The 27,705-nt window shown below is 32.4% G+C and overlaps 1 protein-coding gene across 2 annotated transcripts in view; it reads right to left on the reverse strand.

Moving 5' to 3' along the window:
- The window catches only part of SK (small conductance calcium-activated potassium channel), a 975,882-nt gene that overhangs the window by 206,150 nt on the left and 742,027 nt on the right, over nucleotides 1-27,705 (reverse strand). For both annotated transcript variants that reach the window (XM_072546075.1, XM_072546076.1), the window contains one exon: nucleotides 22,601-22,708. In XM_072546075.1, coding sequence (XP_072402176.1) covers nucleotides 22,601-22,708 — 108 coding nt within the window. The remainder of the gene's footprint in view (nucleotides 1-22,600; nucleotides 22,709-27,705) is intronic.

Below are 27,705 nucleotides of genomic sequence, written 5' to 3' on the forward strand. Positions count from 1 at the left end.
ACAAATATATAAAAAAAAGGAACAGAGAATGTCGATAGTTTTGAAAAAGTGTCAGAATTTGTATACTTAGGAGTAACCATAATGAACATGAGAAAAGAAGAAAAAGAGATAGACAAAAGATTAATGAAGGGAAGCAGAGCGATAGGGTCACTAAATACGTTACTGAAAGCAAAAAATGTGTCAAAAACAGCTAGACTGCGAGTCTACGAGACAGTAATCAGACCCACAGTGATGTATGCCAGTAAAACGTGGATTATGAACCAGCAGGAAGAAAAGAAAGTAGATATCTGGGAAAGAAAGGTGCGCGGTAAACTCTTCGGAGGAATAAAGAAGGTAGAGAATATTTGGAGAAGACAAACGAACAAAGAAATAATGAGGATGTATGAAAAATCAGCAATTACAGCAAAATACGAGCCCAAACATCTAGATGGGTTGGTCACATTATACGAATGCCAGAAAATCGAAATGTTAAAACAATACTGAAGGAGGGAGAAATTGGAAAAAAAGAAGAAGACGTCCAAAGAAGAAATGGTTGGAAGCAGTAAAGCAAGATTTGTCAGAAATAGGCGTGACAAATTGGAAAGAGGAAGCAAGCGACCGAACAAAATGAAGGGAAATAACCAAGTTTTTAGAAGCCAGTGACCTACAAGGACTGTAGCGCTGTTATATCAAAAAGTTGAGGTGAAGTCCTTTGTTTCGTTATTTATAAAACTTTTGACATTAAAATCAGAATAAAGTTTTTAATTTACAATTTAGGGAAATATTCGTATTAATATTATTATAATATTGAAGTTAATTCAGTTCTGCGTAGTCACAGATATGATTACTTATTGAGATATGAATAATTAAAGATAGAAAATATATCAAACATTAATAATTTTTTTCAAAAAAACTACAAAATTATTTTTTGTTTACAATATTATTCTCTGAAGTTGAGGAGAAAAAGTTAAGAGAAAAAGGAGATAAAAATCGAATAATCCAGCCACATGATTTTTATAATCCATCTAACTTACCTAATTAACCTACTGGTCATTTTTAATTATCGATATATCAATGCCTAGAAGCCTTATCACGAAAGTTCTTGAATATTCATAATCAACACCATCACATTTACCAGTATGTGCTCTTTTTGAACAAAAAACTATTCTAAATGTGTTTAAAAAAAATAGCCAGTGTTTACTATTTTTTTAACTATCTATACGCCAAGAATTAAATAGTCCTAAATAAGTCATTGATTCTGTTTAATTCGTAATGTTGGACCTTGTTAACCGCAAATTGTTTCTTCGGTGTTGCAGCTATTATAAATTTAAGTAGTTCATTAGGAACTTAACAATAGACACTTCGGACTTTACTATTAATCTAAGAAATTTTTTCATAAAACTTTAGTTAATTTGCGTCAAATTGTCTAGGTAGTATGTATCAGTAAAGTATTTAGTGTCAATTTCACTATTAACGTCTGAATTCTTTTTTCAAATACAGTTTTTGATATGCCTCTAAAGATTATCTAATATTAAAAGCTACTTAAATTACTTTTATTTCCACTTTAAAGAGACAAATTAAACAAAATTATATTTATTTTACATTTAGTAGTCAAGAAAAGAATGTCCAAAATCTTGAATATAATCTGACTCTGTTATAGTATGTGAAATCCTATAAGTAAGTAAATGGCCATGAAAAGGTACCCTATACAAAATACTGTGGATAACCGAAAACCTGTAAAATTTTACTATTTTCTTGATCGGTTTCATACAAAATAATTAAGCCCCCGATAGAACACAGAAGACTTGGACTGAGTTTACTAAAACTCGGTTTACAAACTCAATCACGAAAAGCCAGCGAATGTGTCTTGCTATTTCCACTATTCTAGTGTAATTCTACAAAAAGCGCCACCTATTTTGGTAGCCTTAAATGAAAACGACTGTCGTTTTCTGTACTTTTGAGCTGTACGAAATGTTAAAAAGATTTACAAATTTCAGCAAGAGCTTTGCTACGGCTTTAATGAATTTAGGCGACGAATATATAAAAATAAGCAGCGAAAGGAACACAATTCGTCAAACTTTCTGAAGATTAGGGTTGATGCTATTTTTTTGGAATTGTAATTGACTGTTGAAATTTTTATAATCCAATGTGGAGATGAAGATATTATACTTTTGTGTTGATGTAAGGGTTGAAATTACTTCCAGTTAAGTAGGTTCGTTGCATGATAAATTCTGCTGGTATATGGGAGATTGAACTTTGAAGAGTAATTTGCCACAGATATGTCAAAAATGTTATTTATTTAATTTCTTTTATTTAGAGTTAGGCTAGAAGTGTAATTAAGGGTTAATAGCTGCCTATGAAGCTTTAGCGTGCGTTCACCTATTTCAGCTTGATCCTTAAAGGCAAAATAGAGGGCCGTAGAGGTGCAGGAAGAAAACAAGTTTCTTGGTTAAAAAAAAATTCGTGAATGGACTCAGATATCAAATGCAGGACAAATATTCCATATTGCAGAAGATCGAGAAGCCTTTGCAATGGTGATCGCCAACATCGGATAATTCTGATATGACACGCGAGAGGAGAAGATTGTATTTGTATTTAAATTAAATATGAACTATACGTTTTATTGAGACTGGGAAGTGTTCACTACTAGATAAATCTTTTAGTGCTGTCCAATCGAGTTAGGTGAGCAATGAAAGTTCGCATATGGAGAGACCAATGGCAGAAGATATTCCCGTAGGCATATTGTATCTTGTTTTAGATCCGTCGTTAAGTAGGCATAGGTTCATAGTATTAAAAACGTTTTCTAACATATTCCACTCTGTGTTGTTTTATATGATACCCATGTAATATTATGGCCATTAAAATCTCCCGTGATTATTCGAGATGAGGCAATTTATTAAAAAAGATTAATAAGTAATTCAGATTTATTTAGAGTTTTGCCTATTAAAACCTAAATGCTACAAATATTGAACATAAGTGGGACCAGCAAGGTTACAGCGACTGCTTTGTTATTAGTTATGATGTGTATATTTTAGACAGCTATATTTAATTTTACATATAGAGCTACTCCTCCAATGACATAGTTCTGATTGGGTGATTGATGCAAAATCCAGTGTAACCTTTCAGGTTATGCTCTGAGTTATTTTTAAAGTACGTTTCTTTTAAAGAAACAAAATCTGGTGCATACTCTTAGATAAGAAGTTGTAGCATGGTTAAATGGGTATAATACCCATTTAACCATTTCAGTTGAAACAAGAATCACTATCGGGTTCAGATGTTTCATGATCTAATAGTTTTTCTAGTTTTTTGCGTAGTCGTGTGATTCGGTTTTTTAATTTTGAGTCTTTAAAATGAGCATGAGTGTCGAGAAGCATTTTAATAAGTGATGTTAACTACGGTGTATAATCCTTAACAATAATATAGACATCTTTAGATCTTTTTTTGTGTCATTTAGTAAATCCCGAAATTGAACTTAGTTTAAGACATATGATTTTGAATGTTTATTGATAAATATTTTAGCAGCTTCTTCGGTTTGTGTTGTAACTTTAGTTGTGTGTCAATTGTGTAATTTCTGGCCCATTTGTGTCTGTCGTTCTTGGAGTGGGTCTTGAATGGATGGTATTTATGTTTTTATCAGGTACAGAATTGGTGTCGGCCCTTATTATTTGGATGTAGAAATACTTTTATTACATCCTTTGTGAAATAAGTTGGTTGCTAGTTTTTCTGTTGGAGATGGGGTTTGCGATAGATGTCTTTTGTTTTGTTCTGTTATTATTTCTGCTGTTAAAAGGGTCAGATTTGACAACTCCATCAAATTTATTGGAAGAGGAGAACTTGGTGAATTATTATCGTGGCTGTCTACTGTGGTAATTTGAGAAGTGATATTGTGACGTAGATTAGAAGTTGAAATAGTATTTAGTATATCAAAATTGATTAGGGGAGAGGTTTCTGATGAACATTGTAACGCAAGATGACCATTTTGTTTGAATTTGAAACAAGCGATTGGTCGATGGATAAAAATACTTTGTAACTAACATTTTCATGATTGACCACGATAAATTCAGCTATGGTTACATTCTCTAGCGGTTCTATGTATACTTGATGCCTAAAGCTGTGTATGTAACTATATTCAGGATTTGTAGCTCTAATTCTCAATCATGTTATTGGTGACATCTATTTCAAGCCTCGTTTTGGAGAAACGATCTTTCGTGTGGGATTCTTGGACTAACATTAAATAAAAGAAGTCGTTTTAATTGGGTGATAAGTCTACGTGCTAGAAGTACTTCATTATTTATTTTAATGGATTCTGTTTTATTGGGAAAGTCATCAACTAAAGTTTTACTGGAAAGATAAATGCATACTCGGTTATTAGAGATTCTTGACGAATAAATAATATTTTTTGGTTGAACAAGTGATCCTAGTTGCAAAAGATAATTGAACTGAAGATGATGGCTTGTTGTTTTAGCGGAAATTTTAGACTGGTTTGATGAGATGCAACAGCAGAGCACATTGTATTGATGTGAGAAGTGATAGGAATTTCCATTGATGATAAATTCTTATTCGTCATTTAATTTTACTTGAACACTTTACTTTTATTATAATAATATCCAAGTAAGGCTCTGATTTTAATTTTTGCTGATAAACAACCAGCCAGGTGTTGGGTTGATCTTCTTCTTTAAGTGCCATCTCCGCGGCGGAGGTCGGCAATCATCATAGCTATTCGGACTTTTGAGACGGCTGCTCTGAAAAGTTCATTTGATGTACATTCGTACCACTCTCTCAGGTTGCACAGCCATGACATTCTACGCCTCCCTATGCTTCTCTTTGCTTGGATCTTTCCCTGCACAATCAGTTGAAGCAAGGTGTATTCTTCTCTACGTGTAATATGTCCGAGATATTCCAATTTTCATGTTTTAATTATATTTAAAATTTCTATTTCTTTATTCATCCTTCTCATAACTTCTTTGTTTGACACGTGTTCTGTCCATGATATTTTCAGAATTCTTCTATACACCCACAGCTCGAATGATTTCAGTTTTTTCATTGATGCCGCATTCAAGGTCCAAGATTCCATTCCATAAAACAAAGTTGAAAAACATAGCACCTCGCCAAACTAACTCTTAGTTCCAATTTTAAATTCCTTGTACATAGCACTCTTCTCATTTCGTTGAAATTTGCTCTAGCCTTTTCTATTCTGATTTTGATCTCCTGAATGTAATCATTTGTGGAGTTAATCATTGTTCCTAAATATGCATATTTATCCATGTGTTCGACGTTAGTTCCGTTTATTAGAAGATTCTCGTTATTTCTTTGAGTTTTTGATATTCTCATAAATTTCGTCTTCTTGACGTTCATTGTTAGACCGTACTTTTTTCCATACTCCGCTATTCTGGTCACCAGTCTCTGAAGATCTTCAATATTTTTGGCAAAGATCACAGTGTCGTCCATGTATCTAATGTTGTTAATGGGAACTCCATTTACCTTTATTCCAGATGTTTCACTCTCAAGAGCTTTTTTCAGGATCTCTTTAGAGTAGGCAATAAAAATAATTCCTGTTTCACTCCACGTCTAACTCCACTTTTTTCTGACAGCTGTTCGTTAACAGGTATTTTTGCTCGCTGTTTATAGTATAAATTTGATATGATCCTGAGGTCGTTGTAGTCAATCTTCCTTGATTTCAGGACATATATTAATTGTTCATATCATACACTATCGAATGCTTTATTATAGTCAATAAAACATGCGTATATATCTTGATTGACGTCCAGGCATCTTTGTATCTGTATATTAGGTAAAAAAAGAGCTTCACGCGTTCCTAGGCCTTTGCAAAAACCAAATTGTGTATCATTAACGTCTATGTCCAGTTTGTGATATATTCGGTTATGGATAATTTTTAGTAGTAACTTAAGCACATGAGACATCAAGCTAATGGTGCGGTAATCGCAGCATTCTCTTGCGTTTTTATTTTTGGGGAGACAAATAAAAATCGATGTTAACCACTCTTTGGGTAATACGCCTGAACTATATATTTGATTCAAGAGTGTCACTAAAACATCAATGTGCTTCTCATCTAGAATTTTTAGAATTTCTAGAGGAAGCATGTGAGGTCCAGGGCTTCTCCCACTCTTTATTGTTTTTAATGCGTGTAATATTTCTTCTTTTGTAATATATGGACCTATTTCTTCTGATGTAAGTTCTATGTGCTCCAGATCTCCTCTTTCATCATCCAACAGTTCGTCGATATATTCTGTCCATCTTTGTACTTTCTTGTCCGTCTGTGTTATAGTAGTCCCGTGTCTATCCAGAAGTGCACCAGTGGGATTTCGTTTTCTTAGTCCTGCCAGGTCTTTAACTTTCTCTTGTGTAGGTTAAACCGATCATATTTATTTTGAAGGTCTTTAATCTCTTTGCATTTCTCTTCAAAGTATTTTTCTTTTGCCTGCCTTATTATCTTCCTGATCTCGTGGTTTTACTCTCTGTATTTATTATTCTCTTTGTTTTTACTTTGTTTGTTGTTCCATCATAATGAGTATCTCGTCATTGATTCATTCTTATTTTCTCCTTGCGGAAGTCTTTAGTATTTCTTTACAGGGTTCCAGTAGACAATGTTTTAGTCGATCCCAGTACTCGTCAATATCATTGGCGTTTGTGTTCAATTTGCTGCAGTTTACATGTAGTTCATGTTGGAGGCCTTCTTTTACGTTAGGTTCTTTAAGTTTTCTTGTGTCTATTGTAGCAATTCTTTGATGTCTTTTAATATTCTTAAGTGTGAGTGTAATCTTGGCGATAGGTGGATTGTGATCTGAGGCCACGTCTGATTCAGGATATGCTTTTACGGCTTTAACAGTATTAAGGTACACTTTCCGCTTTGACTTTTTCCAATCTTTGCATTCAGATCACCTAGGACTATCGTGATTTCCCTTGTTTTCGTTATTCTCAGTGACTCTTCAATATTTCGGTTGGGTTGATATAATGATGCTATTTAGATCTATTTCTAAATATATTAATTCAATCTAATTCATGTTCTTTTACTCACGTTTTTATGTCTTCTTATAACACTAACTTTAATAAACAGGTATATCACTTTTGTTGATTTACTATGGTCGAAATGCTAGTATGAAATGCGAAGCTGACATTCTTGGATATATTTTAATTTTTCTAAATTAGAAAATGTTCTCATTTATTTCAAAAATATGTGTATCAAATAAATGTGCGTCTTTATTTTATTAATTCAACACCCCAATTTAAACTACTAGTACTCTGAAAATACAACCCATCAGTATCATGTCAGTTTAAATTTAATCTTTTTATTTTATTTCTGTTTTATAAAGTAAAAAGCAGCCATGCACAAAGAGATTTTTATACATCTGAAAATTGTTTGATGTGCTGCTACATCAAAACATTTTTCCAAAGTATTCGCAATCTTATTTTCTACTTATATAAGAAGAAAAAGACATAAAAAGGAGTATATTGACAATAAAGATCACGTTTCTTATTCTTTGTAATGTTTTTTTTATTGGAGATCGTGTTTGTTAAAAGAAACGTTTTGTAGCAAATATTGCTTTCTTGTTTTTGTTTAATTGTAAGTGTTACAGCTAAAACATAAAATAAAGAAAAAAATTGAAGGGTCATGGAAGACAAAATAGAGCTAGCAGAATACTTGAATTTAAATAAAAATAAGAGATCCTTGTTCCTTCTAGTTTGTCTGTTAGAATTAATAGTTTATATTACTTAAATGCATATGCACATATTATATATAGGGTAGGCAACCGAAAAATTTCCACTAGATTTTGTTATTATTGATGCAAAAAAAAACGTGCTAATCCGTCCATGTTTATTTTTAGTGGGGCATAGCTTGTAAATTTATTCATTCTCAAATTTGATTTCCTTCAATGCCATATCAAGTAGTCAAATGCAATATCTAGGAATAATACTAGACAAGCTGTTTACATAGAACGCCCATTTGGTAAAAATAACCAAGTAAAGCTTTCCCTTTGGTCATGTCGAAAGATATGTGGGAATAAATATAGTATAAAACCTGGCAATAGATGAAACAAGCTGCAGATATACGGCATTTGCCATATACGTAACGTTACTGTGGGGTAGAGTGTCAGCACAAACCACAAGAATCTATCTGTAGGGTTAAGTCAAATCTCCTCTCTTGTGCAATCTGGTCTGATAATAGACTCAGTAAAAACAGCATCATGTCCTGGGCTTTGCAGATGACCTGGTCATCATATCCCCATGGCAAATTTAATAACATAATCATAATGGAACTTCAGTAAGCAAAAAGTTGCTCCAGTAAGCAAAAAATTATAAAATTTGCCAAAAGTAGAAATTTGGAGAGACTGGTGAGTGTAGGAAAGTTTCTTGGAGTACTACTAGACTCAAAGCTTTTTTGGAATTAGCAGACAGAACAAATGTTACACACATGTTATTTTAGAGCAAAAAAAATGGTGTTAAAATCAACAATTAGATATACTTGATTAAAATACTTGCTTGCCATGAAAGTATTGCTAGTGAAGTTGCAGTGTTAGGACATGTTCACCTAAATATCACGTTAAGTACGACACACCTAGCAACTCTATCTGAAATCTGAAACTGAAATAGCGTCCAAACCATTTTGAAGAAGAAATTCCATATCCAAAATCCATATCCAAATCCAAAATTCCATATCCAAATCCATATCCAAAACTCTTAGTCCAGGAGCTTAATGAGCATGATTATGACCACCTTTTACAGTTTTGTGAAATAATGAGTGACCAATCCACACATTTTCTTTAATATCTTGCATCATAATTGCATTTTTTTTCTAAACGGAACTGTAAATCGTCACTTGTCATAATTGGTCTGATTCAAACCTCGGATTTTCCAGCAGGTGCATACATAGCAACCGCAAAAATTAAATGTATGGGCTGGTATTTTCAGCGACAGATTGGCGGGACTATTTTTTACCAGGAAATTTAATTGACGAAATGTATTTACCATTAGTGAAAGACGTGATTAACCCTGAATTATCTGATATTATTTAAAATAATCAACAATATGATGATCATTTGCCTTTTCAATAGGACGGTGCTCTTCCTCAATATGCTTTACTTGTTCGTCAATATATAGACCAACATTTTCCACGGCATTAGATTGGGAGAAGAGGTTGCATCGAATTGCCTCCTCGATGAACAGACTTATCTTCCCAGGATTTATTTTTGTGGGGATGCCCAAAAAGTCTGATCTATAGAACACCACCCGCACCTTCAGAAGCTTTACGTGAATCATTCCTCAAATGCTTCGGAATGTCGCAGAGAACGATTCGAACAAAACTTTTATTATTCTATGGACTCCGGAGGTCATTAGTTTCAACATTTGGTTAACTAAGAAATAAATAACCTGCGAAAAAAAATGTTAATTTTAAAATTTATTCTTCTGGATCTTTTCAATTAATGAAAAAATATTGGACCATATTAAAAAATCTAAAGGCAAATGTATAGGGAACAGCAAGCGCTTTAAAACGATCGTATTTAGGGATATTTAAAAAGACCCTGGCTTAGGGATTAAAGTAAATTAATCGAGAATATCGGAAAAACGTAAATTATTTATTCAAAAGGTGTCGCTGTCATAGAAGCTGTGATAAGTTTGAAGGTGGACTCTAGGCAATAAGAAAATACCAAGAGAAACTCGACATACTTATATGAGTCAAATGATACCTGCATTCAATGGAACTATTTTATGAAGACTAAGTTCCATACTCTATAGAAGCGAATCTAAAAAAATCAACCATATCTTGAATGATTGCGAAGTATTAGATCGTAGGCGATAAAATTTTTTCGAAGACTACCGGGTGACTCCAAAAACATATGGTATCCATCCTTTAGACTCGCACTCTCAACATCCTCTACACCTAATCTCTAGCCATTTGCATAAGCTGATACATGGTTCCAGAAACAAGGAATGGGTATCATTAGTGAATGAAAGATGTAAGTTGTAAGATAAGCCAATTGGCTGTAGTATGACCGATTTACGACAAACTGCTTCCATGGGAAAAAAAGCTACATTATTATTTAAAATATTTCGCCAAATATGTATTAAGGAAGTAGTTTTTACCGCTAAGATGAAGTTTACATGCCAGTATTTGTAATTATAGATACTCAACTTTTCAGTGTACCTTCGAAAAGGGTCAAAAGGGGAGGAAAAGAGCTACGCTAAGTTACTGCCAATTGGATCTTTATAGATTTCTCTGAAGTGTCTTAAATGCATCGCCTAACTACCTTGGGCTTACGTAGTGGTCATTATTCGTCAAATAAAAGTTAGAGGATTTAATTTTATAGCAAATCTGGATTCATTTTATGGTTTTAAAAATAAAACTCATGACGAAAATAGTTTATAGTGGACATAAATGTATATTACACAACTAGTTCAAACATGTTCTTTCTGTAAAAAGAAAGTGTTATAAATTGATAAGATAATAGTTGCACGTTATTATAAATTTTGCAGTCACAATTAGACGGTTGAACAAGGCGAAGGATTTGCTGGCTGAAGAATCTACGTACGTGGTTTAATACAACAACCACAAATCTTCTCAATGCAGCAGTCTGCTATGATGGTCGCCAACATCCGAACTGGATAGACAGTCTAAGTAGAGTTAAACTAGATTTATTGAATTCGTACCGGAAAAGTGTCACAAAAGTTTGTGAATAGAATGCATGGTCGTAAAATGAAAATTACATTTTGTGCCTAAGAAAAAATGCATTTTCAAAGTGCATAGAAAATGAAAAATTTGCAACTAAAAAAATATCGACAGAAATGAGTTTAATTTTGTTACTGGGGGGTTTTCGAGGTCGCTGAACATGAATATGATAATGACGATGGTGCCCAGGGTGGACCTCGTTTCGTGGAGTATGATTATTTCATTCCAAATCAGTCGACAGTCATAACTCGTGGGTCTTCGAGGTCGCTAAGTACAAATATGATAACGACGATGATCCTTAAGCTACCTGGTCCTCAAGCTCCATTAAAATAAAATTGCCGAAAACTCTAATAAAGCTGACATATTATTACCACATATTTCTGAAATAACTATTTTAGCTAATCTTGCATATTCAAGAAAACTTCAAGCTCGACTTCTGTCACTACTTATGAGTTTGCTCCAGTACTTCAAATTGTAATACAACCACGGCATCTAAGTGAAAACTCTAATAATAGAGAGTGTTTTGGTGAGATCATTTCTCCTCATACAGATTTAGCAATTTCACCACCTCTTGTTTAAAATTACCACAAATTGTTCATAATGATAGATAATGTCCAAAGCTTACCCGATACTATTAACGTTATCAAAGAATTTACACGTGATATGGTTGGTTTATTCTATCTTTTAAAATGCAGCTATTAATATGCTAAATAGATCAACATAAACCAATTTTACAAAACTTCAAAAGAAACTACTAACTTAACTATTTGGGGAAAGATATATCTAACTTGGACAGTGACTCCTCTGTAGACAATCGTTCAGTATCCTTGAACTCGGAATCTTCAGGAAATCATTGATGGATTTCTTCATCGTCTTTCTATTCTACAGCTTCTTTTACCTGAATATTCTACAGATATTTTTGTTTACAGAAGACAAACATAAAGACCAATCAATTCTAAAAATTTCACTTGTTTTCGTAAAGACTGTACAGATCCAAGTCATGTAAGCGGTGGTGTAGCGATACTAGTAAACATATCGATCGGTACAAATTCCAATATTTAGTGATTTGGAGGCTGTCGCTGTTAGAATCACAACTACCCGTTTAGTGTCTCTTTGCTATGTTTACTTTCCTTGTGACATACAAATAAATTCTGAGAGCCTTTGCAGGTTATTAGAGCAACTGCCACGTTCTCGTATAACTCTAGGCGACTTTAATGCTCACAACCTAATGTGGGGATCAGATCACAGAGTATAGAGTAGATCCCCAGATCTACTGGAGACCAGAGAACAAGTATTGCCGATATCTTAAATTAACTTCACTTAACTGCGTTATCTATTTTAAACAGCCGTGACATACTGAGGATAATTGAATCCACGGATACCGACACGGCTGATAAGGAGTCACCAGGGTATAGTCATTTTTGTATCTATTAACTGTATTTGAAAAAAGTAGTATACATACAATTAAAAATGTAAAATTTTAAAATTATTGATCGATTTATATATATATATATATATATATATATATATATATATATATATATATATATATATATATATATATATATATATATATATAAGTAGTAGTAGTATATAGTATAATATATATTACATATAGTACATATACCTACTTACTACACTGATCACTAATCGATGCACTACACTGCTACCGGTAGCAGAGGACGGTTCATTTATACCGTCGATGGTGACGTGGTTTGGGTGGAGGTTGGCATGGGGATTGGCGTGTGGGTTGGAGCGATTATTTGAAGCCCTGAAGAAGACATCAGAGAAGATGTCGAAAGTTTGTCTGCTAGTAATAATCGACGTGGTTCAATCCGGAGGCCTGGTGAGGTTAATATCAATTTTTTTAATAGTATTAATCTTAACTTTGGGTTTATTTGTACTAACCACCGGAAATCTTCTATCTCTAATGTATATATATATATATATATATATATATATATATATATATATATATATATATATATATATATATATATATATAATACTTTGCTTATATGTGCAAGTAGATAAAGGTTCAAAAATATTAAAAAAGTGATTTTTGCAAAAGTTACAAACATATAATCTGTGACAGTGGTAATTTGATTAAAAAATTACTAAATATTCTTAAAAATGAAATAAAACTGCAGGTGTTAAAATTTTGACAAAAAAACATTGTTTTAGAATGAGAAAATGTTTTGTAAGTCCAAGATGCTTGTGCTTGTAATATTTGCGAGAGTGCCTACTTGTCTTTAAAAGGGGTAAAGAGGGTTTTGTAAGGACAAGCACATTATGTTGAGATACTATTATAATATTCTTAAGAATTATGTACAAGGTAAATAGCATATTTTATAACAAAGGATATTCCAACTATTGTTAAGGTTTTATTCAGATAAAAATATATTCAAGAATAGAACATGGTAAAGGTTTATGCAGTTGGCAGTAATTCATCTAGAAAAAAACTAAGTAAGTAGAAGTGCTAAAAATTATTGAAGGAATATTACCTAAAAAAAAAACAAAATCAGGTAAAATGTGAGACGGTCATTTAGTCTCAAACGAAGATTATTTCAACCGAGTGGACCAAGAAAAACAGCAAAATTAGAAAAAAATACTATGTATTATAATATGATTAGGGACTACTCTGTTGACTAACAAGAGGTAATTGAAAGCTATTTGTTAGTGTTCCAGGAGTTGGGATTATAGAATATGCAGAAATATGTCGCACTACAAACGAAGAAAAGAAAACATAAGAAAGGAAATTATTTAAACACTCTAAATGGCAATTGTACTTGAAATCGATAGCAATATAACTATTGATAATAAAAATACCTAATAACTATGTAATTTCCTTACTTGTCACAACGTGAAGATATCTAAGAGGGCGAATACCTGATGCTGGATATATCTATAAAGTATGCATTTTACGCTGGTACATATTATTTTATATGAACAAAAGAAACTACAGCAGTATCTTAGACTAACAGAGAGGTAGTGAATTTCGTTCTCTTAGGAAGTGTATACAGTGATAGTCATTTTGTTCTTCGTAGTGTATTATTTTTGGGATTTATAGGTTGCTTAATATCTGAAACAATTTCATCTTCACATTTTGACATTTGATTTTTTATGGATTTTTCAGCTTTAGTTAGCTTATTATTTCTGCTAATCGAAAAGTATTTGCAAGATTTTGATTGAATAACTAATGATTTAAGATTTAATCAAACTAGATACAAATTATAAACATTTATAAAATACCCGCTTTGCTTTTATAAGAGGACAATAAACATGATATTTATAATAAACGTGATTCAGTATGCCCTTCGTAGATCATTAACTTGTGGTCATAAATTTTAAAATCCTCAAACTGATCCCACATAATATCCCACCTGATAAAAATTGATCAATACTGAAAATGTTGTTTAATTTTCACAAATTCATTAATCAACTCACGACACATTTTAAGATCAAAGCAGTTCTCTAGAGGAAAGTATTTCAATATACTGTACTATTTGTGAGTTGGTGGTACCTAGATTTCTTCTGTTCATATGACTTCTCTTCCAAGAAGTTTGGCAGTCATTATGGTAATTCGTGTTTTTGATGTCACTGCTTTAATTCGGTTAAATAACCGTATGCTTAAGTGACTCCACCACCGACACCTCAATTTATGTATTGCTAATATCATTGGTTGTTTATTTTGATTATGTGTGACTTAAAATTTGCCATTTATTAGTCCAGACAATAAAGGAGGAGGTTAGTGGATGGATTTTGTTGGGGTTGTAACTTTGCCAACAGGCTGCTGTCAATAAATACTAAGCCATCACCTGGTTGATGGTATTAGAAAATCCAACCTATCATCGTGAAATCAATTTTCCAACGCCTTAAATTAGGGCCTCCATGCTGAGTGATTGTAGTTCTAACATAAAGGTTCCTTGTCCTGTAATTTGAAGATATATGAAGTTAGGGAGGAATTAAAATGACTAAGGGTTGATATTACAGTGATCACTGAAACGAAAAAAGTGAAGAATCGGAAAACGTAGGAAAGTCATATAATTTCTATACCGGGGTTTTCAAAGAAAACCTGGCTCAACAAGTAATCCCTCCAATAATACATAGAAGATATAAGAAGTTTATAACTTGATGGGAACTAATAAACAAACGATTGGTAAATAAACTATGATAGGAGCATACAGAATAACTTCATGATGAAATAACAAAAATCGGAAATGTACGAGAGTCAATAGCACTAGGGGATCTTAATTGTAAGGCAAGAAGAAAATATAAATCCCAGATAGTAGGAATATATGGAGAGGAGGTAGTATATAACAGCGGGGATAACTGATCGACCTATGGATTCACAGGAACTCAAAATTCTGAATTAAATACTTTTCTCACAAAGTGGGATATATGTAATTATTATACTTGAATCTAAGAAACAGGAAATTCATAATTAATAACTGGCAATAAATAAGTAGGTACAACCAAATAGCAAAAATGTAAAAACTATCAAACAAATGTAAAATGTAAAATCAACAACTTAATCTCATCAAAGCGTAGAAAAGCCAGATAAAAATTAAGTGTTATTTTAACAGCAATAATAGAAACTTCTTATTTAGTGGGTTGTTATATCTAACCAAACATAGAAATCCAAGACTTTAAGAAGCAAGTACAGCGAAATTGAAAAGACCGTGGCAGAGATAATAATATTTGGAAACTTTAATGCCAGAGCCACAGAATGGAGCCCCGCTTAACCGACAAAGAGGCGACATACTTTTATAGATTATCTTGGTAAAGGATCTAATATTAACAACTAAAGAAAAGAAGCCCACTTTCGTACGAGGGATATCCACATCATTCATTGACCTTACATTCAGCAGAAAGAAGATAGCCCCCAAGATTATTAATTGGAGTGTGCTGGATACATGAACACCAGCACAGTTTTTTTGAAGTAGAGGGTGAAAAGAGCTATCGGAACAAATTTAGCTGTAGCTGTAAACAAAAATCCACGTTTGACCAAAAATTTATATGGAATTCTAATGAAAGAAATGCTCTCTGACAGAAATGAGGTTATAATGAGGTTACAGAGGTCCATACTACTCAAAACAACTGTCATTTTCCTTGCCGATTCAGTGTAATAAACAGGGTACTTTTTTTACTTAGTTCCCTGGCCAATCTGGCAAAAGATTGGAGACAGCAAGCTAACAATATTTAGAGTCTCACCACGGCCTGACAAGGGTTCAAGGAACGAGAAGAACTGTAATTCTAAACTTCTAAACTTATTGGAAGACTTGTATAAAGAACTATTTACTGCGTTATATACAAGAACAGATAGGGTTTAAGTTAAACTTTAAGAAGTCCAAGTCGATAGTAGTAAACAAGCAAAAGAAAGTGTTAAGCGTTTTGAAATATTTCAAATTTCGTAAATCGCCAATCCCAGAAATATAAGTACTAAAACAACTAAAGAAATAAACAGAAATCATACACATTATCCACAAAAAAATTAAAATACACGAAACATATATATCAACTGCGCAATATAAAATACTTCAACTTATTCTGCGGGTCAAAGTTGAAAGAGTTGTCATAAGTTATCACATATATTTTGGGAAAATGGATGAACGAATATCCTTTTGTAAAAATTACTTTAGGGCGAAGACTGAATGTTAGAATATTATAGTTAGTGACCATCTACAAAGTAGGATAGTTAATTTGTAGGCTGAGACTAACGGGTAAAACTGAAAAATTAAGTTTAATTAATGTGCATGCTCCTTCAGAAAATAAAGACCAGAATGTACGAAAAGAATTTTATAGTAAGATTGAACTTATATATAATCAAATTCCATGATTCCGTGATTTAAATTCCAAGGTGGGGAATGAAGAGATGTACTGAAAAACTACGGGAAACAAAAGCACACATGACGAAAGCAACGGAAATGGTAATTTGTTGGTAGGTTTTGCGCAAGAGAACAACTTGAGAATTATGAGTACTTACTTTGGTCACAAGAAAATTTACAAAGAAACATGGATCGCTCTAGCTAGATAGTAGAACACGCAACCAAATTGACCACGTCGCGAGCAAGCACGCCAAATTAAGTTAAGTTATAAAGGAACAGACGCCGATTCCGATCACATACTGATGATCACGTAATTAAAAGAAACTATCCCAAAGGTCAGAGAACAGAGAATATCGTATAAAAAATATGACTTTCTTAAACTAAGGAAAAAAGATACCAATAACAACTTCCAAGCAGACGTGACAGCAAAACTACTTCAAAGCGAAAATCAAGGTGACGTCGAAATGGAGTAGGGAATAATAGAATAAGCTATAAAGGAAGCAGCTCAAAAGCGATTAAGTTAAGTAAAGAAGGGGAGAAATTAAGAATAATTTGATGCTGATTTCAAGAAACGTCTTAACAAACGAAACGAGACGAGACTAAAATATATGGAGAAACAAAGTGACGAAAATAGAAGTAAATATTTAAGCAGAAAGAAGACACGCGAAAAAGTGTGTAGGAGAAGGATACAGAAGCATATGGATAAAAGCTCCAAAGAACATTACATAAATAAAAATGTGAGAACCTTTTACCAGGAAGCGAAAAGGAGCAGTGACCAAGGCGCAAGACAACAGAATTATTACAAGAGTAAAAAAGGGCATCTAATATTAGATAAGCGAAGCAAGATAGATAGATTACAAGAACATTTCAGAGAGCTGCTTAATGTAGAACCGGATCGAGATGATGAGAAGCAAGTGGAAATGGTAGAGAAAGTCAACGACATGGAGGAATCAATGAAGACTCTCACCGTAGAAGAAAAAAGAGAAGTCATTAATAGCATGAAAAACAATAAAAATGTAGGCAGCAGTGGTATTTCTGCAGAACTAATCAACCATAAGATAAAAGCACTTATAACGCGAGTAAGTAGCCTGCTGACGAAAATCTGGGAGGAAGAGGAAATGCCGAAAGTATGGAGAGAGGCAATAGTATATCCCTCGTATAATAAGGGAGATAAAAAATGTGCGAAAACTACAGAGTCATCAGAAGTAGACTGGAAAGGCACTTAAACGAGTAGGTTGGTAAATACGAGGGAGGATTTAAAAAGGGCAGATCCACCATGGATCAAATATTTGTCTTAAAAATGATTAGGAGCAGTACGTACGAGTAACAGTTAAAGCTAAACCTTCTCTTTATAGATTTCAAACAAGCTTACGATTCTGCGATAAGCAGGCGTCTGTACCATGCCCTAAGAGTACTCGGAATTTCAAAAAAGATGATCAGACTAGTAAAAATGACCTTAATCAAGACCAAAAATAGAATAAGGATAGAAGGCAGCCTAACAGGAATATTTAAAGTAAGAAAGACACTAAAGCAGGAAGTTCCGTTGTCCACAATACTCTTTAATTTCTTAATGAGAGAGAGAGGAATACGAACGAAAGGTATGAGTTATGACAACAGAAGATAAGTCCTGGCCTTTGCGGATGTTGTAGTGTTAATGGCAATAACTAAAGTTGAAATGCTGATGATTTTCAAACTTATTGAACTGAAGTCTAAAAAGTATGGACTGATTATTACTGATCAAAAAACAAAGTACATGGAAATGAGGCAGATCGCATATAAAGACACACAACTAAAGACTACCACAAACAATGAGAGTAAATAGTATGGCTTCAAAAAGATGACGGAGTTTGAGTATCCAAGAGTAACCATAACAAGTAAACGGAAAGAATGCCAAGAAATTAGTAAGCGGATTGCGAAAGAAAGGAAGACTGTTAGAGCTCCACACAAACTACTCAGCGCAAAAACATCTCCAGAGGGGTAAAATTGTGACTATACTGAACAGTGATCCAATCCACGGTCCTGAACGGAAGCGAAACATGGGTTATGAACAAAAAGCAAGAAAATATGCTGAACATTTGGGAACGGAGTATTTTAAGAAATATATTCGGGGGAGTAAAAGACTGTGAAGACGTTTGAAGGAGACAAACAAATGCAGAGGGATAACAAATACAAACAATCCGGACAAAAAATTGGAGAACTGCGGCAATAGATTAAAGAAAATGGAGGAAAACAGTGGAAAAACTCTAAACCATCGGCATCTAGGGCCTGGTCAGCTATATATATATATATATATATATATATATATATATATATATATATATATATATATATATATATATATATATATACATATATAGATTCTTTTGTAAAGCTAAATGTAAACGAGAACATCTCCCTGAAAATTATTCAAGTATACGCTCCAACCGCAACACATCTCGATGAACAGATAAACGACTTTATGAGAAAATTGCAGAAACTAGCACGAATTATTACAACAACGACTTAAAAAAACCGAAAACTATATAGGACAATTCGGCTCTGAAGTTAGAAATGAGAGAGGAGAAACCTTGGTTAACTTCCTATAAGCCCACAAATACTATACAATGAACACATTCTATAAAAAAAACCTCAAAGAAAGTGGACGTGGCTATCCCTAGACGGAAAAACTCGGAACGAAGTAGATTACATACTGTGTAAACAAAACAGTAGTAAATACGGCGTCAGTAAGTAGCGATCACCGAATGGTTAGAGCCAAATTAGAGATAAAACATAATAAAAATGGAAATAAATTTAGAAAAACTTGGAATATAGACACAGATAAACTAAAATCTAATACAGAACAATACAAAAGCAAGTTAAAACCCGAGAAATTATTAAACCTAGATAAACTTAGCTTAAATGCAATCAATGAAGTCATAATAAAAGAACTATGAAATGCAAGCTCAAAAGTGGCAACCGCTAACAGAAAACGAAAATCCAAAATGTGTGTAGAATCACAAAACATGCTGAAACAAAGAAAAAAACAAAAGAGACACTGCAGAATTTAAGGAACTTAATCGAGTAATAAGAAAACAGATAAAAGAGGACATTAAAAAACATTAAGAAGACCGTATAGAACAAGTCATAGAGAAAAATCGAAGTCTCAAATGCACCAAACCGAAATTAGGAAAGAAAAATATAATAACCATTAAAAATAAACAAGGGCAACTAGAAAAAAGTAAATCTGATATAGCAAACTCAATTGAAAAGTTCTACGCCGATCTGTATCGTTCCAGAAACGATCCCCCTAACTCCTCAAAGCAGAACTTGAAAAGGTAGATAACAAATGCTAACTCAGAAGTGATGCCCGAAATAAGCCACGAAGAAATAGAAAGAGCGGTTAAATAAATAAAAAGGAATAAAGCTCCTGGAAGCGATGGAATCCTAGCAGAAATGCTGAAGGAAGGCGGAGAAGAAGCCATCACATATCTAAAAATACTATTTAATAAATGTCTATTCGAAGGCAACATACCCGACCAATCGAATACTGCTAAAACAATACTATACACAAACAGGAAGACACCAACGACCTAAAAAATTATCGACCAATTTCACTTCATTCATAAATTTACAAAACCTTTACAAATATTATTACAAACAGGTTAATAATTAAAATGACGGATATCAACCAGTAACACAAGCGGGATTTAGAAAAGGGTACAGCACCTGTGACCATCTATATACTTTGAAAATCCTAATAGAAAAGACTAACGAATACAATCTCCCATTATGTCTGGCTTTTATAGATTATGAAAAAGCTTTTGACAGCGTAGAACTGTGGGCAATAGAAGAAGCATTAGTTAACAACCGGATAGACTTCAGGTACAGAATATTAATACATAATATTTACGAACAAGTTGAAATGATAGTGACGTTGGGTAATGGAATCGAAACAAGACCAGTAAAAATCAACCGAGGCGTAAGACAAGGAGACACAATATCTCCAAATTTATTTACAGCTGCCCTAGGAGATATCTAAGTCAATAGATTGAGAAAATAAGAGAATCCCTATTAACGGAAGATACTTGAACCATCTTAGATACGTAGATGATGTAGTACTAATAGCCGACAAGTGGAATGCACTGAATACGATGATAGAGGAGCTACACACAGAATCCCTAAAAAGAGAATGATTTTCAGCAAAACTAAACTAATGTCACACAAAGATGACAAACCTATGATAAACATCCAAGGGACAGAGATAGAACACATAGATGAATATACATATCTGGGTCAAAATGTCAAGGTAAGCAAATAAAATCAGACTACCGAAATAATCAGACGTGTAAAAATGGGATGGGCAGCATTCGGAATAATCTTATACGTACTTAAAACTAAAAATATACCTTAAAGACTGCGAACCAAAGTGTTTAATTCCTGTATCCTACCTGTACTTACATATGGAGCTCCAACCTGGACATTCACTAAAATAAACATGAAGAAGATCAGAAAAACTCTGAAGAGAGCTATGGAACGACAGATGCTGCGTTTTTTTGAGTTTGCTCACTCAAAGACCATAAAACCAATAAATAATAGAACAAAAGTAAAAGATGCTGTCGAACAGGCAGCTAAACTCAAATGGAAATGGGCTGGACATAACGAACGTCGTAAGGATGGCTGATGGAATAAAGAAATCGGGAATTGGAGGCTATATGAAGCCAAAAGATCACGAGGAAGACCGCAAATGCGCTGGAACGTCGATATTAAAAGAACTGCAGGGCCAATGTGGAAAAGTCTTACAAACAACAGAGATGAATGGCGAGAATTAGGAGAGACCTATACTCGGCAATTCAAATAGAGAGAAGGGCTTAAAAAAAATAGATTCTTTCACTGTCAAAACCTTTTGTCAACGTCGACTTTGAGTCCAAATTAAGACTTTTGTCTTAATTTTCTTCATATGTGTTGTCAAATATAAATTCCACAAGTTACGAATTCTTATATTCAGAAATTTCAAATTACTATATTTATATCTTAATTGTTTTAACTTATCTGATATAAGATATAGTTCTGAAAAACATACTTTCTTGCGTGTGTCTTGATTACATTATTAAACATGAACGGTATTTAACACGATCTGTAGCTGCCTTTGTAATAAAATCAAACTGAATCACGCAACATTTTCATTTTTCCTATTTTTATCTCACTCTAATCACTAAGTATTCGATTTGAATTTATTTAATTTAGGTTCTTGTAAAGGGTAACATGTATATCATCAATTAATACTTGATCTAGATATAAAACAGAAATTTATTACACACAAATTCACCATTATCACATTTGTCAGTAATTCGGAGATAATTATATCATTAATGTATACAATGACTTAAAACTAGGTCTTTGACATTTCAAGTATATATTATATTCTTTTAAAATTACCAACATTACCTAATTAGTCACGTTCCAACACAACGGATGCGCTTTGATCCAACAAATAAGTATTATTGTGGGTATGGAGAAATTATTATATATATAATTCATAAGAAAAAATGGATTATTTTGCCTAATTCGTAGGGTTAACTGATTTAACTTAATAAAATCTCACAGTTGAAGGCCACATAAATGGCTAAGGCATGTCAAAATGAAACTAATATCCATTTCCTGAGCCAATTGCTGTTACATACCAGGCAATGTCTAGGTATATACTAGGATTAATTTCCTAATGTGACAATTGAGTAATAAAATGGAATTAGTAATTAGAAATAAATATTGTATATACTGACTATCACTGTACAAGAACACCTAAAAGATAAGTACTCTTCACTTTAATTTACAGAGACCTAATCAGCTCGTGGGAATACACATAATGACCAAAAACAATACAAAACATATCTACCTTAAAATAGACACTGTTGCATTATACGTCCTAATTGTTCGGTGAAAAAGAGATCTACCTTTTCCAAAATCGTAATTTAGTCATGCTCAAGAAAACTTTTCAAAAAATATTCCTTACAAAAAATCAAAAAATTGCGAGGCAAGCTGTTTATATAGTCGAGAATTATTTGAGGTTAAGTGGTTCTTAAAAGCCTCAAACTTTGGTTTAGAAAGTCAAAAGGACTCTAAGTTTTCCAACCGTTTTCACATAGGACACCGTATCGCTGGTAACTTCCGTCAGAGCGCGCTTGAGTCGTGTCCGACGCGCCTGCGCCATAGTTTGTGTTGAACACAGCAAACCGGAACCCTACATAAATATACATACAGTTCATAATCGCCTACATAGATTCCAACGCGGAAATTACATAATGTTTACAACCACTGCTCCTATTTGATCTTAAAAACCCGATATTATGATTTATTCTTTTTATAGAATTTTTATTCTGAGTCTAATTAAAGTTTTATGTAATGTTACTTTAAACTTAAAACAGTTAGAAAAATAAAAGTGTATATAAAATAACACACATAGAGTATTATTATGCTCAAAAGTTTTTCAAGTGTGCTTACGTTTACTAATTTTCTCTTTTGGAAAGATCAATAAACCAGTATACAAGTAGTTTGCTTTGTATAGCATCTTTTGTTATAATAAAAATTAAAAGAGTGAAAGCGTTGCAGAAAATGAAAATAAATGCGAGGAAATTTTAGTACCTGCTGAGTTATATTTATTTTTATGGGTTTTGGTTCTTGACTTAGTAATCATAGGCTATTGAACATGTATTTTAGAAAGAAACTATAACGTTCAAGGAGTTTTATTGTTTCATATAGTCAATAGATATCCAAATATGAAATAACTGTGGAGTGCTACCATTTAAAGAGGTGTGTTTTTGAGAAAAGGGTGAATTAGTCCCTATGCACTAGGGTGCATTTGTGTGAATTATATGCACTTTTCGTACAAATCTTTCGTATATCTACAGAAAAGTTGTTGAAAATAAAATTTCGTATCGAAATATCACCTTTTTTAGCCAAGAATAGTTTTTTTGTCAAAAATATATTCAAAAAACGAAGAAAAAAGAAAACGAAAAAACACGATTTTCCTTTTTGCCCTATAATTTTTTTCCAAGGTGGTTTAGGTATAATAAAATACTTCTGTTTTTTCTCTTCAAAATAAAGTTTGGTATAAGTGTTTATATATTTGGGCCATTTTCCTTAATTTTTCGCAAACATTGTTCTATAAATTTCTTTTATGCAATAGTACATTTATTGAAAACAAAATGAATTACCCTTAGAATGGTTTATTGTAGAAGTTCTAAGTCCAATTTTAAGCAAGCGATTTTTGCTAACATTTACGGTATTTTTAAAATTGCTCATTATAGCTTTTTTCTTGTATATTAGGTATTTGTTACGTATATAGGACAATACGTATATACTTCTCAATAGGAAAATAAGCAAAAAAGTACCCTTTTTGTGACACTGAACCGACCAGGCAAACGACAGTTGTTTTAAGTAGTATGGACCTCTGTAACAAAAACCTATGTTTCCTGCAGTCTTTTTTTTTGCACTTAATTAGTTATTAAAAAATTAATGTCAAAAACCAGTTAATTTTCGCTTTTTTCTACTATCAGCAAAAATTGAAGCATTTGAAACAAATTTGAGAGTAACAAACTTATGTTATATAAAAATCTTCAAAATACTGTTTTTTAAATGTTTCTATCTTTATTTGTTGCTTAGAAAGTTGCAAAATAATTCGAAAATTTCGGTTTTTTATAAATGTTAATAACTTGTTTAAAAACAAACGTACAATCTTTATATTACGAACAATGTTGGGTCTTGTATTGCTTAAAATATTATCAAAATTTCAAATGGATAAATTAAATATGTTAAAAGTTATTTAATTTGTTTTATCTAATATAAATTGTTTGCAAGAATAAAGTCAGAAAATTATGTAAATATGGTAATTATACGCACAGACTCTGAAAGAAGATCTTGTAACATCATTTAAAAAAGACGAAGAATAACAATTTTAAATATTGCAAAATAATTTTGCAACAACAAGTCGATTTTTGGCTTATAAACAATTAGAATAACTTTTTAACGATTGCCTGCAAGAAAATGATTTTTTCATATTTAGACAGGCAGCATTTTTTCACAATTTTAAAAGAAAAAAATGTTGTTCTAGAACAATTTGGGACGAAGTTAGTCCTTTTTTTTTAAATTGATAGCAGATTTGTTTATAATAAATTAAAATATCTTATTAACGTCATTTAAGAACAAGAAAGATCATGCTTTAACTTTTTATTGTGCAAAATTCGAAAAAGATTACCTTTTAATGGAATAGTTCACATACTTCAAAATATGGTCCTAAAACTCGGCCAGCTGTAAAACTCACGGGAGCGCTGGAGGGGGAAGGAGTTGATAAGTGTATCTCTTATTCTTGTTGATAGATTTCAACATTTCTTTTCTTAATTTGTATGCACTTTTTACGTACATTACAAATATGTATTATTTAAATAATTAATTTTTAAAATAATCCATTTAGTTTGTCTAATTTGTTTAAACAATATTTTTAATAATATTTGGTAATTTTTATTGTAAAACATAAGTAGTTATAATTAAAAACTCTATATATAGCAACCTATTTTTTATTTATTATTATTTATTCACCAATTTTGAAACAAATTATAAAAAATATGAAAATAAACAATTAAAAACGCTGAAAAAAGCCGATTTTGACGTTTTTTGAGGCCATTTTTTAATTAAGTTAAAAAAAACAAAATATATGAGATAAGAAATTAAGTCAAGTAGTTTAAAAATCTGCAATTCCGTTTTGATTTTATATCGCAAAAGTCGGTTAAAAATTTCCATAAACAAATTGATATAGCGTTGCTTTTCGAAATATACAGGGTGTTTCAAAAAAGGTAACCCCGTCTCTAGGGTACGTAAAAAACTTAAAAATAATTGGGGTTTGTTTAGTAAAAAAGTTTTGTAACGCCATCCGTTTTCAAGATACAGGGCGTTGAAGAAAAAAAAATTTTACGCATTTTTTATGACTTTGCCGAAACTACTGGCAATTATTATATCAAAATAGTATAATTATTAATCAAAATTTCAAACGAAAAAGGTACTCTTGGTAAAACTCGATACTGTGTACCGTTTTCGGAATATTTTGATTTGAAAATTATGAAGTAATAATTGATGATGGTATAAAATAGTTAGTAATTAAACAAAACTCACAAGAAGAAAATTAAATTAATGACTAAGAACATAAAACAAAACTCAATTACAGTAAGTGTTCAAGATGCCCTCCGTTTTCACGAATACACAAGTCTATTCTTTTTTCTAAAGATTCCATTAACCTTCTAAACGGTAGGGGATCAGCTATGATGTCATTAAATTGACGTTGAATTCTTTCTTCCAATTCTTGGCGTGAATTTACCTCTGTAAACTGCGTAGTCCAAAGGGTTAAAATCGCATGACCGCGGAGGCCAATGAATTGGAGCTTCAGCACCTCTACCAATCCATCGATTCGGAAAATGATTACTTAACCAATTACGACACCTTCTATCAAAGTGTGGTGGAGCTCCATCGTGCATAAAAAATAAAGATCTTCGCTCGTTTAGCGTTAACTCTTTTAATATCTCGAATAAGGAATTGTTTAAAAAATCAAGATACATATCACCATTTAAATTTCCAGGTAGAGTATGATAACCTATTAATTTGTTACCTAAAGTTGCTGCCCAAACATTAACTTTAAATGAGTGTTGGTAATGTGATACCCTTTTGACTCGTGGATTCTCATCACACTAGTAGTGTGCATTATGGGAGTTAAACATACCTTGTCGCGTAAAAGTGACCTCGTCCGTAAAAAGAATGCATTTTAAAAAATTTGGATTGTGGGCTGTCCTTTGTTGCAATGTTTCACAAAAATCCACTCTAACCGGTAGATCCTCTGGCAAGAGCTCTTGGACTTGTCTGTAATGATAAGGATGTAATTGCTGTTCTTTCAGTATCCGCCAAGTACTTGAAGAATAAGTATTTGTTTGTCTTGCTATATTCCTTACGCTAACTGTTGGATCTTGATCAAGTAAATTTAAAATATTATTTTCTTTATTAATTGTTCTTGTTGTTCTTGGTCTACCAGAATTTATTTTATTTGGTCTCACATTCCCAGTTTCTCGACAACGTCGTTCAATGGCTCTAAATGTTTTTTTACTTGGTAAGTTTCTTCTAGGAAACTTTTCTGCGTAACGTGTCACAGCTGCACTAGAACATCCTAAACATTCGCCTAAGGTTAATAACATGTCAGTGTATTCAACATTTGAGTACATTTTGATTTGATTTTACAAATAACAAGGTTTCAAAACTCTAATTATTGTTGATTTATCGTCATAACAATCAATAAATGTCAGATTTCCATGGCACACTTGGAGAAAATAGAGGTATACCTATTAGAACTTTATCATTACTACCAGCATCAATTATTACTTTATAATTTTCAAATCAAAATATTCCGAAAACGGTACACAGTATCGAGTTTTACGAAGAGTACCTTTTTCGTGTAAAATTGAATGATGTTTAAGTTTACTTGAAATTTTGATTAATAATTATACTCTTGAAGAAGTTATATTGACTAATACTTAGTACGATCCGTGTAACTAGCGCCCTCTATGAGAATCAGATATAAAAACAAATTCATGGGATGTATCAGCTTCCAAAACATATTCGTATAAAATTTCATTACAATATTGTCAGTAGTTTCGGCAAAATCGTAAAAAATGCGTACAATTTTTGTTCTTCAACGCTCTGTATCTTGAAAACGGATTGCGTTACAAAAATTTTTTACTAAACAAACCCCAATTATTTTTAAGTTTTTTACGTACCCTAGAGACGGGGTTACCTTTTTTTGAAACACCCTGTATAGACTTGACGAACATCTAAACTTTAATATTCGAAACACATTGTTTGTTTCTAGTTTTTTTTAGAGTTTATCATCAGAATCTGCTTATTACAAACAAAAAAATAAATTAGTTTTAAATAAAAAAATGAATTTTTTTTATTTGTTGAAAAACTGTTTTAAATAAACAGCCCGATGTAAACTTTTTGTAAACTTTTTACTGTAATTTTGAAGCATCATGTCCTTTATTTTAAAAGAAAATTCAGCTCGTGGGTAAAAAATAAACAATGTGTTTCTAACGGTAAAGTTTAAACGTTTGTCAAGTCTGTATATCTCGAAACGCAACAGTATATTAATTTGTTTATGGATATTTTAAACTGACTTATGCCATATAAAATCAAAACGAACTTGTG

This window comes from Diabrotica undecimpunctata, chromosome 10, assembly GCF_040954645.1.
Source record: "Diabrotica undecimpunctata isolate CICGRU chromosome 10, icDiaUnde3, whole genome shotgun sequence".
In the NCBI taxonomy this organism is placed as follows: Eukaryota; Metazoa; Arthropoda; class Insecta; order Coleoptera; family Chrysomelidae; genus Diabrotica; species Diabrotica undecimpunctata.